At 40.6% G+C, this 13,021-nt stretch overlaps 1 protein-coding gene across 4 annotated transcripts in view; it reads right to left on the minus strand.

Moving 5' to 3' along the window:
• The window catches only part of EIF2B3 (eukaryotic translation initiation factor 2B subunit gamma), an 87,783-nt gene that overhangs the window by 41,948 nt on the left and 32,814 nt on the right, over positions 1 to 13,021 (minus strand). For all 4 annotated transcript variants that reach the window (XR_014527618.1, XM_083509672.1, XM_083509674.1 and 1 more), the window contains exon 6: positions 3,165 to 3,254. Coding sequence is in view for 3 of the 4 variants with exons in the window: in XM_083509672.1 (XP_083365798.1) it covers positions 3,165 to 3,254 (90 nt within the window). In the remaining variant the exon portion in view is untranslated. The remainder of the gene's footprint in view (positions 1 to 3,164; positions 3,255 to 13,021) is intronic.

The following is a 13,021-nucleotide window of genomic DNA, read 5'->3' on the forward strand; positions in this document are numbered from 1 at the left end:
CCTGGAGGCAGGTGGTGGGAATGGTTAACTGTAACAATGAATGAAAACCAACCAACGCAGGTTGAATCTAGATAAATGGCAACTGCTTGATCTGGTGATATAGGAAGGTGTGGAACTTCCTGCTATAGATGATATCCAGCCCCCCTGGTCCTGTTCTGCTGGGAGTCATGAGGACTAGAACCAGAAATTTATTCATTTCATAATTTTCTATCTTGCCTCTTTCACCAAAGAGATTCAATGGGACTTACGAACAGTATTAAGGACAAAATTAAAATAATCCCTAAAAGTACCCCCATAAGCATTCAGATTAATACATTAAGAACAAATAAATCCCAGAAGCACAAAAGTAAGCAAAACTGACCCAGCAAAACTTAAAACATTAACCAAATGCATTTTTGAAAGCCAAGTTTTAGCTTATCGTACTAATCAATGGAGTAAGGGTTCCCAATAGAACTTGCACAGAGCAAGGGACTCTATAGGGTAGGTGGCACAACAGAAAAGGCCCTACTCATAGCTAACACCAGCTTCACCTCCCAAGGCTGAGGGATCTGAATCAAAGCCCCATGTGACACTGAGTATGTGCAGGGAGGAACATTTTGAATAAGACAGTTTCCAAAGCATACAGATTCCAAGCTACGTTTAAGACCAGCACCTTGAATTGAGCCCAGAAAATCACATAGAACCCACATGATAAAATCAGAGTGCTGAGCTTCTGTCAGCATTCTACATGCAGTATTCTGCAAAAACTGAAGCTTCCAAATAGTTCCACATCGAGCATATTACAGCAGCCTAATCTGGAGGTCACTACAGAATGCAAAGTCTGCCTTTCTCACAAATGGCTGTAGAATATTCAAAAGCACAAAGGCACAACAGAATATTCTCTCCCCCCCTCTCTCTCCACAGCCCCCAGCACCCCCCAAACCTGTTTTAGGGGTTCTTGCAACAATTTGGAGCAGATTTGTGGAGAGTGCAGGGTATGCACAGCGGGAGGAAAAGTCCTGTTGTGTAAGAGGAAATCGTTGCACTGATGAGATGTGGGTAGTTGAATACAGTACTGCCCCTGTCCTTTTACCATTCGAGTGCATTGTACTGAAGGGAACACCCTGCATGTAGATGTATTTTTGAAGCTGACCTCTCTTCCTTGGCTGGCTTTTTCATGAACAAGTTAAGGTTAAGTTAAGGTTTAGTAAACTATGATCTCTGCTGTATCACGTAGCAGCAATTTTTACTGATTTTCATTCTATCCCACTCACACCAGCTTTTTTAAAAGTAAAAAATAGAGTTGCATTCCTGAAGTTTCCTAAATCCAGACATTTGGCTTTCGAGGTGATGAGAGACCCTGAAGTACACAACCTATCTCATTTACGGTAGTGACTACAGCAAGTGGTAATAAAAGCGAGGGTCCGTGGGCTCAACTATGGGCTGCTCCTGATTTTAAGGCAAATGCGCCGACTTTTTCCTACAAAGACTGTTCTAGCCAGGATTGCTCTCTTCCATAAATGGTTGTTTTGCTTCCTCTCTGTGGGTGGTCTCAGTTTCATAGAAGAAACACCACAAGTTAAAGAATACAGGATGTATCAAAGATGTGCAAGGTTATCCAGGATGGGGTGGGATTTGCAGATGCACAAAACAGTATACACACAGAAGATACACACAAAAGGAATGGAAATATGTTAATTTTGTTAACAAGGAAGCCCCAATAGATGTGAATTAAGAGAAAGCAGGCACGTATTAGGTTTCTCTAAGAAACCAGCATGATTATTGGTTCAGTGTGGTATATCCCATCTTCTATTGCTACTGCTTTTGGGTGGGAAGTTATCAGTCATAAAAAAATACACATTTGAGGGTTTGGATTTAATTTAAGTGTCTAAACAGCTTGCTTTGGTCTTGTCAGATACAGTTAACTGTCAAGCATTTATGCTGAACAAACTTCCCTCTCATTTGATATGTTCAGCTAGCAGAAGTCCTGTGGTAACTTCTTAGTTAAAAACAATGAGCCTTCCCATATCACACATGGCACCAGTGGTCAACTAATTTTGGACAGACTAGGTGGCCAATGAACTTTTTGTCAATATGATCAATGTCATTTCTTGTTGTTGCTGTCGTCTTTATAGTGATTCAGTACAATGCCTTGCAGCTGTGTCTGCAACTGTGCAATCTGTACCAATGTTTCAGGAAAACTCAGTTAAAAAGTTAATGGTTAAAAGAACATAGCCATCACCAAGAAGCAGCTCTGACACCAGCTGCATCTCTGAAACACAGCAGAAGGTCAAGGACAAACAGAGGCACCTCTGTGGTTCTCCTGCAGTTCAGAAATGGAAAGGGGCTGTGGACTCCTGCAGGCCTTCTCTGCACCTGCCATGCAGCTGGAGTTCCATCCACCTGAGGCACAGGCACAAAAATGAGCCAATGGGGAGGGCAAAGGCTTGTTTTAGCTCTTTGCTGGCATCGAGCAAGCTAAAGCAAATTGCAACCTTCCTCCCATCTTTGGGGCTGGAATCATCCCTCCACCTTTGTAGCTCTGTTTCTGGGAGGAAGCTTCTGGCTTCTCTCGTTCAGCAGAGCCCAGCTGATTTTTCATCAGGTGAGGGCTAAAAGCAAGATTGCTGAACACAGTGTCTCACCTCAAGTGTTTCCACTAATAGTGTGTAGGGGTGATATACAGACAGGGTTGTATTCAACACATCACTAAGCAAATCATTCTCTCCCTTTCCTCCTCCAATGTGCTTCCTAAAACTGTTCTGAGCGACCCCCTCCCCAACCCTCCAAAGCAGATTTGGAGATTGTGTGGCATAAAGGGGCATTTGTACCTGACATTGTCACTACAGGGTTGGCATAGGAGGTGGAAGAGAGGAACCTAAGGAACAGAGGTTGGGTAGAAAATACTGCAGCTGCTAGAACGGGAAAGCTCATGGGTTTGTTGTGTTTTTGTTTGTTTTTTAAGAGAAGAGGAATTTAGGAAGCATTCAAACCCAATCACAGCAATTAAATGGGGTTGAGAATCATAAAAGTATCTTCTCTCTGCCCACCCACCCTCTTCCAACAGTGGAAGAATCTCTGAACAGAAAATCCCACCTTATGCATTCCACGTAATTTCTAATGTGATTATTTAAACACTTAAAAATGCACATGTGATTTAGACTCTAGAAGACCTCTTTCCTTACCTGTTCTCTACAAGGAAATCTACCACACATTTCTTCAAGCAGTACAGATGAGCATCCATCAGTCCTGTCCTAATGTGCATTTTAGAATGCCTGGAAAGGGAATGAAAGAGAGTGAAGTTATTCGGCTCTGCATTCCACAGCCATTTTAAGAGCTCCACTTTAAAATCACTACATGGTAAAACTTTACAAGAGACATCTGTGTTCCCAAACCCTTGCTGCGGAATTAGTAGGGAGGTGAATGTTGATGGCTTCCATGACTAGACTGTGTCATACAAACATACACCTGTTCATCCATTGCCCTTATTCCATAAGTGCTGTAGGCTCCAGCCTGCAAAAGCTTAGGCCACAATTAATCCAATAGTCTTTGAAGATGCCACAAGACTATTTGATAAGGTGGTGGTGGTGGTTGTTGTTGCTGTACCTCTAATACACAATGGGTATTCTTCACGAGTGTTTTGCATATATTTTATTTATTTTTTATTAAATGCAGTAACCAAGTTAATATGAACTGTATTAAGATTTCAAGTTAGGTATACCAACATCACTTTGCTAGTTATTTCTATAGAAACAATAATTTTCTCATATACTATATGGGATTCCCCCCACATGAATACATTTTAAATCAGGGTTTGTTTCTTCTTAAGAGACGGTATTACAAATGTTGGTGTTGGTGGCATCCATCTGTCTTGAGAGACAATGGGAGTGCACCTCTGGAAGTGAAGTCAAACCATTGCATTAGCAGCGCCAAAGTGACCTCCTGGGGGCACAAGTCTGGGCAGTGTGTATGGTGGTCTTGAGCTGTGCACACAACATGGACAAGAGGATCATGACATGCAGAGGAGAAACATGAAACCTAGGTATTTGTTTGTTTGTTTTTTGCTAATGACCTGCATCATCACTTTAAATTCTGCTTGACCTGCAAATGTTTTTAACACAGATAACTCAATCAAAGCAAAAGTAAAATACTACATAGTGCTTCATGTTCAGTCCTGTCTTCTGCACGTAAAAGGAAACATGTACTGTAAAGAAACTAGAATCATACAGTTTGGCACTGACTTCTGAAACCAGGCTTACCCAATGAAGCAGCATAATCAGGGTCAGAATCTAACCATGAGGGTCAAAGCAGAATATACAATTGGTGCATCTTGCATGAGGCAAGATGATAGTTCCAGTTTTGCTCTCTCAGCAATTTTGCTACTTACATCCATGGGATAGGATTCTATTATTTATAGCACAGTCCTATTTCTAAAAAAAAGTTTAGGGGTACTCTCATTTTGACTCAAGAAAATCACCATTTTATAGTTCAAATCAGGAAAAAGAAATACAGTAAATGGACAAAAGTACAAAGATTCACCAAATGTTTAGGGGTATGCGTCCCCCTGCGTCCCTCCAGAAAAAAAGCACTGGTCCTATGTAGGTCTACTCAAAAGTCCCACTTCTGTGTTCAATTTTCAGTGAGGTTTAGGGTCGATCCAACAAAGTTAGAAGAATAACTTTCTTCGCCCTTCCACCTGCCTTGCTACACCCAACCCAATCGGCTCCAAAAGTTTGGGGAAACCTCCAGACGAGATTTTAGGAAGTGCAGGGGCAACCACAAGGCAGGAAAGGGCAGGGTAGTTCCAATGCACAAACAGAAGCCATCTTGCTCATGTCATGATTTTGTAGGATACAATCCATAGTTCCAGGTAAGTGTACAAAGGATTGCACCTTTAGAGTACAAACTTACACAAATTTACCTCTGAGTAAATCACACTGAACAGGGTGGGACCTGCTTTTGAGTAGACATGTGCTGTTAGTGTGACTTTTATACTTACTGAAAGTTCCCAGAAGCAAGGTTACTCATTCACTTAAATGGCAGATTGCACCCTGTATGTTGCTTTGACATGGGATAGGAGACTTCACTGAGTACACAAGGAACTTTGGACTGTAGCCAAAATATTGGCTTTTTATTACCTTCTGCTCAGAGAATTTGGGATAATGTATAATTGATTTCTGGGTCAATACCTGTAGTATCCTTCCTATTTAATTTGTTGGTTGAATTAAACGTTTCAGCCAAGTGTGGCAAGTACAGAAACTGAAGAAATTGTTGGAAATGAAACTTCTTTTTTTCTCTTGTAAACTGGAGACAATGTGCTGGAGAATTTGGAATTCTCATATGTTGCCACCCCACACAGCTCTGCTCAAATCCAATGCAGCTGCAGGTCACATTTCAACAACAAAAAAATCCCATATGCATTCCACTAACAGTATAAAGCAGGAAACACCTCCCTCATTCAGAGTAGTACACCACAAAAATAACGAGGTTTTTGTTTATATCTGAGCTTTAAGAGAACAATTCCAGAAACTGCAAGTTCCTACATGGTAGTATTGATTTAATTAGCCTGAATAGCACATTTTGTTTGCGTTAAAGACCTCCAACACATTTATTAAAATGGAGTCATAAATGTTAACTGCTTGCTCAACTACTTAAAGATGACCAAGTGCGGGGAAGATACTTCAAAACTCATTTCAAACTCCTTTATAAGCAAATGCAGCATGTTTTAAGGGAGTTCAAACTATATTTAATTAAAAAAATTACCCAGTCAGTCAATCAGATCATACAAATCTTGCAACCCTGCCAACAATCAAATACAAATTAAAGTCATGAAAGAATTTATGGAAGTACAAACCCTGAAGCACTGCAATTCTATTCCTGGCAAATACGACAACCTTCCGTGTTAAAACAAATCTAGGCAGGATTAAAAGAATATTGCCCTATGGAGTTCAAACAAGTATGGATCCTCAGAGTTTTGAGGCTAAATCTAGAACTAAACACATCAGAATAGAAAAAATAAATATTAATAGAATAATATTCAGGCCTCTTAATTACCGTACTCCCTAAATTATCAGTTTCCCTCCTCTGACCCAACACAGTGAAACTAGAGCACCTACAAAACTGACTGATAAAGATTAGATTCCCATAAAATATGGAAACTCAACTTTCAAAGCAACAAGGGCCCTAAATTTAATTAACATTCAGTATCGTCACATATCTCTGTCTGAGACAGCCTCTCATGAGAGCACTAAATTTTTCCTTGCATAGAGGCATGAGACAAAAGTAGCACCTTTGCCTTTTATAATTTTAGGGATGGTGAGGGGGACAGAGGGGGCTTTAGTCTTAAAGTGCAAGTGTGTGTTTTAAAGACTAAAACCATTTCTGTTAATTTCACTGAGGGATAGTGGGAGAGATATCCTTAGTGCTGGAAAATAGCTGGAAGCTGTACAAGGTAGGGCATTAAGAAAAGCTGCAAAAGAATGCTGGGGATGACATAGAGTCATAGACAATAGAGAAGTCCATAAAAAACACAATGGCAATCTTCTATTGGAAGACAAGACAAGGGGCAGGACCTAACTGCTTAAAAAATGGAGGGGGGAGAATCATTTCAATAAAGAATGAAAACCCATGTTCTGACTAATGGATTCAAAGCAGATGGAGGTAGAAGATTGATTTTCAATGACTTTGCTTCTGTTTTAAGCAGTGCTTTTTTCTAAAAAAAAAAAGTTTAGGGTACTCTCATTTTGACTCAAGAAAATCACCATTTTATTGTTCAAGTCGGGAAAAATAATTACAGTAAATGGACAAAAGTACGAATATTCACAAAATGTTTAGGGGTATGCGTCCCCCTAGAAAAAAGCACTGTTTTTAAGAGGCTTTCCCCTTAACAGAGACTTGAGCTATGGACAGACTATTGAGCAGTGGACGATGGAAGTGGTGCAAGGGATGAAAGTCCAAGAACACCAACATATGAATCTGCCATCAAGTTTATCTAATTTGGTCCTGTTCTTTATGGAATAAAATTAAGGCTTCCTGGAAAAAAGCATCAGATACAAAGCATGCACAACAATGGTCTAGTAACTATTCAAAAAGACATTTTTGAATATGGTGTTTTAGAAATGTAGAGAGAATTTAGGAATCTATTAAAAACTGCCATGTGGTCAAATACAATGGAACAAAAAGCTGGATAGGCATACATCAAGCACAAACAGTTAGTTTGTGTTGGTGCTGCTTCTCACTCAACATCTTCCCAGTTTTATAATGAACATTTAGAACTTGCAGGAATAATTCAAGAAGAGACTATATACACATTGCACTAATTATGTTAACATTAGCATGGAACATACTTGAGGTTAATAAACCAGTTATGAATAAATTTGAATATTTTGGGTGTACTGCCTTGACAAACACAGGATGCTAGAGCTAAGCCTCTAGAATTATGTTTTTACACAGTAAAAGTGGAATAGTGTAGTAACTGCTTCATGGAATATTTGTAGAATATTGTACAATGGAGAATTCAGCGTGGAGTCCTGAAGCAGCAGCAGTGTTATATTCAGTGGCATTAGCACAATAGAAATATCTGAAATGAACTGAGACATCAGTGTCAATGACATCTTAAAGAGGTGGCGATGGATAAACAGGGCAAGCATTAATCAACATGCAAGAGGGGAGAGCAAGGATGACCATGCTAGTTCTGCCCCCATTGCTCTCTATGAGCTAGAGAGGGAACTTCTGCAGCAGGAAAACTTCTCTGCTCAAGTAGGCTCCTTGCAAGATTTAGAACCACAGAAAATATGGGTTCTATATCATGCATAAGTAGAGAAGGTTCCCTGCCACAGGAGTCATGGAGAGAGACTGGGTGCTGGTGTTAGAAATTTGTACATGCATCTTGTGGAGATGTAGAAGTAGAACATATGAATAGGATAGTAGAGTCAGTTATATGGGGTAAGGTAGTCACAGAACCATAACACAGCTCAAACGTGAAGTATGAGCTGGTTCACATGACCTGCTAAGCCAAATCTTGGGTTTTAATTTCATCACCAAAGTCCCTTCACCACTGAAAAAAAGACAGCAGTAGGGCTTTCCATCAAGAGAGATAACATAGACTGGGTTGAATGGGTTTCAAGGAGGAGCTAACAGATCTGTTCTACAGCCATCTCTCTCTGGACCAATTCAGAAAATATGCAAAAGCACTGAAAAGAGGATACTTTCCCCACACTTCCAATTAGGGTGACAACTGGTTTTCAATATTGTGATATATCACCAGCTAAACATTGTGATATATTGCTATGTCACGATATCTGAAACAAAGAAGGAACCACGCAGAGGTGAACAGGAAAATGTCCTGGCAACTGCTACTACTTAGGGTCCAAAACGGATAAATTATGATATTATCAATCACCTCATGATCACTTTGATCAGCAGGCAAGCCAAAACGCAAGCTGAAAATGCAAGCTGGATGGAACTATACAGAGGCAAGTTGCCAGGACAAGTTGTCCTGCTTGCCTCTGTATAGTTCCATCCTTATTTCAGACATTGTGGTAGACTGCAATGTTTACCTGCTGATAACACTGCAGTGTTTAGCTGGTGAGTTATCGCAATGTTTAGCTGGTGAATTATCATGATGTTGAAAACTAGATATCACCAAGTCCTTACACACATTGTGATTCGCAATATACAGTGGTACCTCAGGTTAAGTACTTAATTCGTTCCGGAGGTCCGTACTTAACCTGAAACTGTTCTTAACATGAAGCACCACTTTAGCTAATGGGGCCTCCTGCTGCGCCGCCGGAGCCCGATTTCTGTTCTCATCCTGAAGCAAAGTTCTTAACCTGAAGCACTATTTCTGGGTTAGCGGAGTCTGTAACCTGAAGCGTGTGTAACCTGAAGCGTATGTAACCTGAGGTACCACTGTATTGCCAGCTCAAATATTATGAAACAATTATCATGATGTGAACTTCGAACCGGTTTTGGACAATAAATCAATATATCACCCAGGCCTACTTTCAATTTAACTGTCTTAGGCTAAGCAGAAACCTCTATATCTTCCTACAGTCTTCTGTGCACACTCCCCACAGGAGAAGTCCCCACTTTGAATATTATGCTAAAACAAAGGAGCAGGATGCAAGAGTCACCTGTGTCATCCTTTTTGGCACCTCTGAATAACACCAGGAGTAACTCTTTGATGAGAAGTGTTGTAGCATAGGGACTGGGATTGTATTCAGATTGGATCCACAAAACTCTTTCTACTGAAAGATGCTTTTATTCAGACACCTTGCAGAAAATATCCACACGAATTGCACTAATGCAAGTGATTCATGTACCTTAGGAGAGTGTCTTTCATCATAAGATTAGACTACTCTCTCACTACCTTCATCTCTGTCTCACATGGTCATAAAAATTCTTTCAGATGTGTGATGACTGAAGTTAAGGAACTGCCATAGGAAATAGGATTACAAGGCAAAACTTCTCCTTTGAGGGGTTTTGCTGGCTTTCTTCTACGTTTTTACTCCAGACACTCAGTAGCTGACAAAAACTTTTATTCCTTTTTTAAAAATGAATGTTGTAGGTAGCAAGCCAAAGTTGGTGGAATTATTAAGCCCAGATATAAAAATCCTTAAGTCAGTGCCTCTAAAACTGTGCCTTTGTTATTTTTCCTCCGATTCCCAAGCCTTTAGCACAGGTTATTAAACTCACTTGTTTTTCTGAAAACAATTAAAGTTGTCATTCAGTTTTCAGGATTCTGATAAGAACCCAAAATATTCAGCTCTCCACAACTGTTCAGTTTTATCCATACTAGAAAGGAGTCACTTCACAGAACACACACTATTCTAGACCCAGCAAACTCAAGCAGTGTGTTGGAAAATCAACCATGCTAAACATACACACCCATTACCTACAACAGCCTTCCCCAACCTGTATTCAAAATCACATCATCCCTGACCACTGGCCATGCTGGCAGGGGCTGATGGGAGTTTTAGTTCAGCAACAGCTGGAGGTTGCCTGTTCTCACCCTGGCTTTAGTCCATCTCCAATGGTAAGCACTCACGGCTTCCTACATTTTTCTTCTCAGTTTCCTCTTTTTAAGTAACGTGAGCCATGCAATTGTAAGAATCCTACCCAGCTTCCAAAATGTCTATTATCTTCATACACCAATGTACTTTTCACAATGGCTGTATCCTAGCACTCTATTATTAAAGAATAGGTATATCAAGCAGAGGCCGGAGAAGGAAAACAAGAACAGAACATGAAGGAATGCTCTGTCTTATCGTGCAGACAGATAGTGAGGGGGACCCCCCCAAAATAAGAATAATGAAAAAACCCACAGGTTAAAGGGCTTTGCCCAACACAGAATTTTAAATTCTGGCCTTCAGCATTCTCATTAAGTACACTTGGGGCTGAGAGGGTGAGCAAAAGTAAGACTGAAACACAGAAATGAAATAATTTTGACACAACCATGCTCCAGTAGTCTGGCCATTAGGAGAAGAATGGAGCTGAATGTGGAAAGAATCCATTATTCTTTCAATAGCGTCTGGTGCAGTTAAATATGTGCTCACATACTCTCCTTCCTGAAAAGCTTAAAAAAAAATTCAATAGCTGCTTGGCCTGGGAAAGAGGTGTTCACTGAAACACTAACGCATGGACCAAGCACAGAGCAGTACTCTACCTGATGAACAATATGTTTCAAGTACTCTTAAAACCAAAGGCTGCAGGAGAAAAGGGAGTCTGAAGAGGTCCTGTTTCTCAGGGGTTCTTTTTAGATATTCTATCTGGTGGCTGCCCTTCGGGTGAAATGTTCCAGCCACAACCCTAGCCCATTCTACTGCAAGAATTGAAAAATGGGGCCCCTCTGAAAATAATCAGGCTTGCTGAAAAGCCTTTCCTGCACAAATAGTTTTAATAATAATGCAAACAGAAATTGGCATCCTCCCCACCTAGGTTCTAGCTGAATTTATAGTTCCCTGAGATTATGTTATTACTGTTCTATCTGGCCAAGACTCAGAGTTTCAAGTAGGGAGCTCAAAGATATTCAACAATGTTCACTTTATTTGACCATAGCATAGCCAATGAGTGTGATGTTCAACTTCTAACACTTTAAAAATAAGTGACGCTTACAGCAGATGCAATGCAAGGAATCTGATAGTCCCTGGATTATTATATCAATAACTGCTGTAGTATTTTAAAGCACATAAGCAGTTTTGACATCTTTTCTTGGCCATCCTCACAATCCATTATACACTTCAGCTAGTATTCAGTGGCAAGCAAAATTTGGCACCATTTTTATTCCAGTTTTATTGCAACAATTTGTTTAGTTCTGCATGTTTCACCCCACAATCAATTCCTATTTTTGAACAGCAGTCTGAAACTTTGCCCCCTTTCTTTTTCTTGGTTTTTTAAAAGGTTTTCCTCAGTTTTCAGACAGCATCCCCTTGCCTTCTGCTCATCCTCAGAGTCAACGTGAAAAAGACACAAGATAATCCTATTGTACACGTGGGGAGCCAAAGATGAAAGGTAATGACTTGCCAATAATAGCTGAAACATATAGACAGTGGTCATGATCCAACAAGCTCCTTCATATGCCCACCAGATTTCTCTCAGGAGCATTTGCAATCCACATGCTGTACACATTTCGTCTCAATACACTATTGCAACCAAGTTGAAGTGCATGTCACTAAAGTGATTGACTAGAGTTCTCCAGCTTACATCTGCCTTCCCTTCTGCTTTCCATTGTGTCTATTTTTAGATTCTAAGCCCCTTGTGAAATATACAGTTTGAGGAAACCATATATATTAAAATTATGTATTGATACATTCATTTATTTAAATTATTCATACCCTACATTTTGGTATGCCTATCCTTCCAAGATGGCTTACAAGTAATAATATTGTCATGGTTTTATTAATGTAGCAACTAACCACAACCTTCCCCACAGGATTATTGGTGGTAATAGGTCAGGGAGGAGGGAACAGAAGGGCCAATCCAGCTCTTCGCCTGATTTTCTCTCTCTCTCTCCTGGGAACATTCCCAAAGGGCAGTTGATAGTAGAACTGCCTATGGGGGCGGTGGAGGGGGGGGGAGAGAAGCAGTACAGTCCTGCTAGAACACGTATTTTCTTTGCTTACCTGCCTCTTTCATCTTCCTGCCTCCCACTTCTCAAATCCTTTGCATATGACAATTTGGAGAGCAGCTGGGGGAGGCTCCAAGGTGGTCTTTGCCTTCCTCCTTCGCTCTCTTCTTGAATCATTCTCCATAAATACATACATACTTTTTTCCTACACCCAGGTTATTATTGTGTGGAAATACTTGTTTTCACTTATGCTTCCATCTGACTAGCCTAGAACCAGAACCAGACTCTTGAAGTGGCTTGTCTAGTTTCTTGCTCCCACAAAAGGCTTCCAATGTTAGAGGCAGTGCATTCAGCAGCTGGAGAGAACTAACTTTCACCTTTCAGTTGTTGACTATTTATGTTCCACAAGGCATGAAGATGGTGGCCATCAAACAGGGTAAAAGCTGATATAGTGTCTCACTCTTTTATTCCTTTCTCCAGTTACAGTACAACCTCTACTTATGGCCGCTGGGCAAAACCAGACTCTAGTAGAGGCGCCATTGTGCGCATGCGCATTAAGCACCAGCGCACTTCTGCGCATGCATAGAGGCGGCAGCCGCTTCCGCGCATGCACAGCTGGCAGCCACTGCTTCTGCACATGCGCAAATTGCGGCAAACCCAGTGTTTACTTCCGGGTTTTCCACGGTCGCAACTTGGAACATCCGCGAAAAGAGGCAGATGTAAGTCGAGGTTCCACTGTACTTGGCCTGCCAGGGAAACTAAAGAGAAATAATACCTGTGCATGAGCTCTCTCTCCTGTGCTACCAATCAAATTAATAATAAAACCACAAGAGCAATTCTGGTTGGGGACCAACTGAACAACAGTCAGAAGATGATTCAGTGGATTTTCCACCAATAAAAGGAGGATTTTAAAAATATCATCAGTAAATGTCCTAAATGACCTCACATGCAATCCACTAGTTCATGTTTCCTGCT

Source organism: Podarcis liolepis, assembly GCF_965112155.1.
Source record: "Podarcis liolepis genome assembly, chromosome: 6".
Lineage (NCBI taxonomy): Eukaryota > Metazoa > Chordata > Lepidosauria > Squamata > Lacertidae > Podarcis > Podarcis liolepis.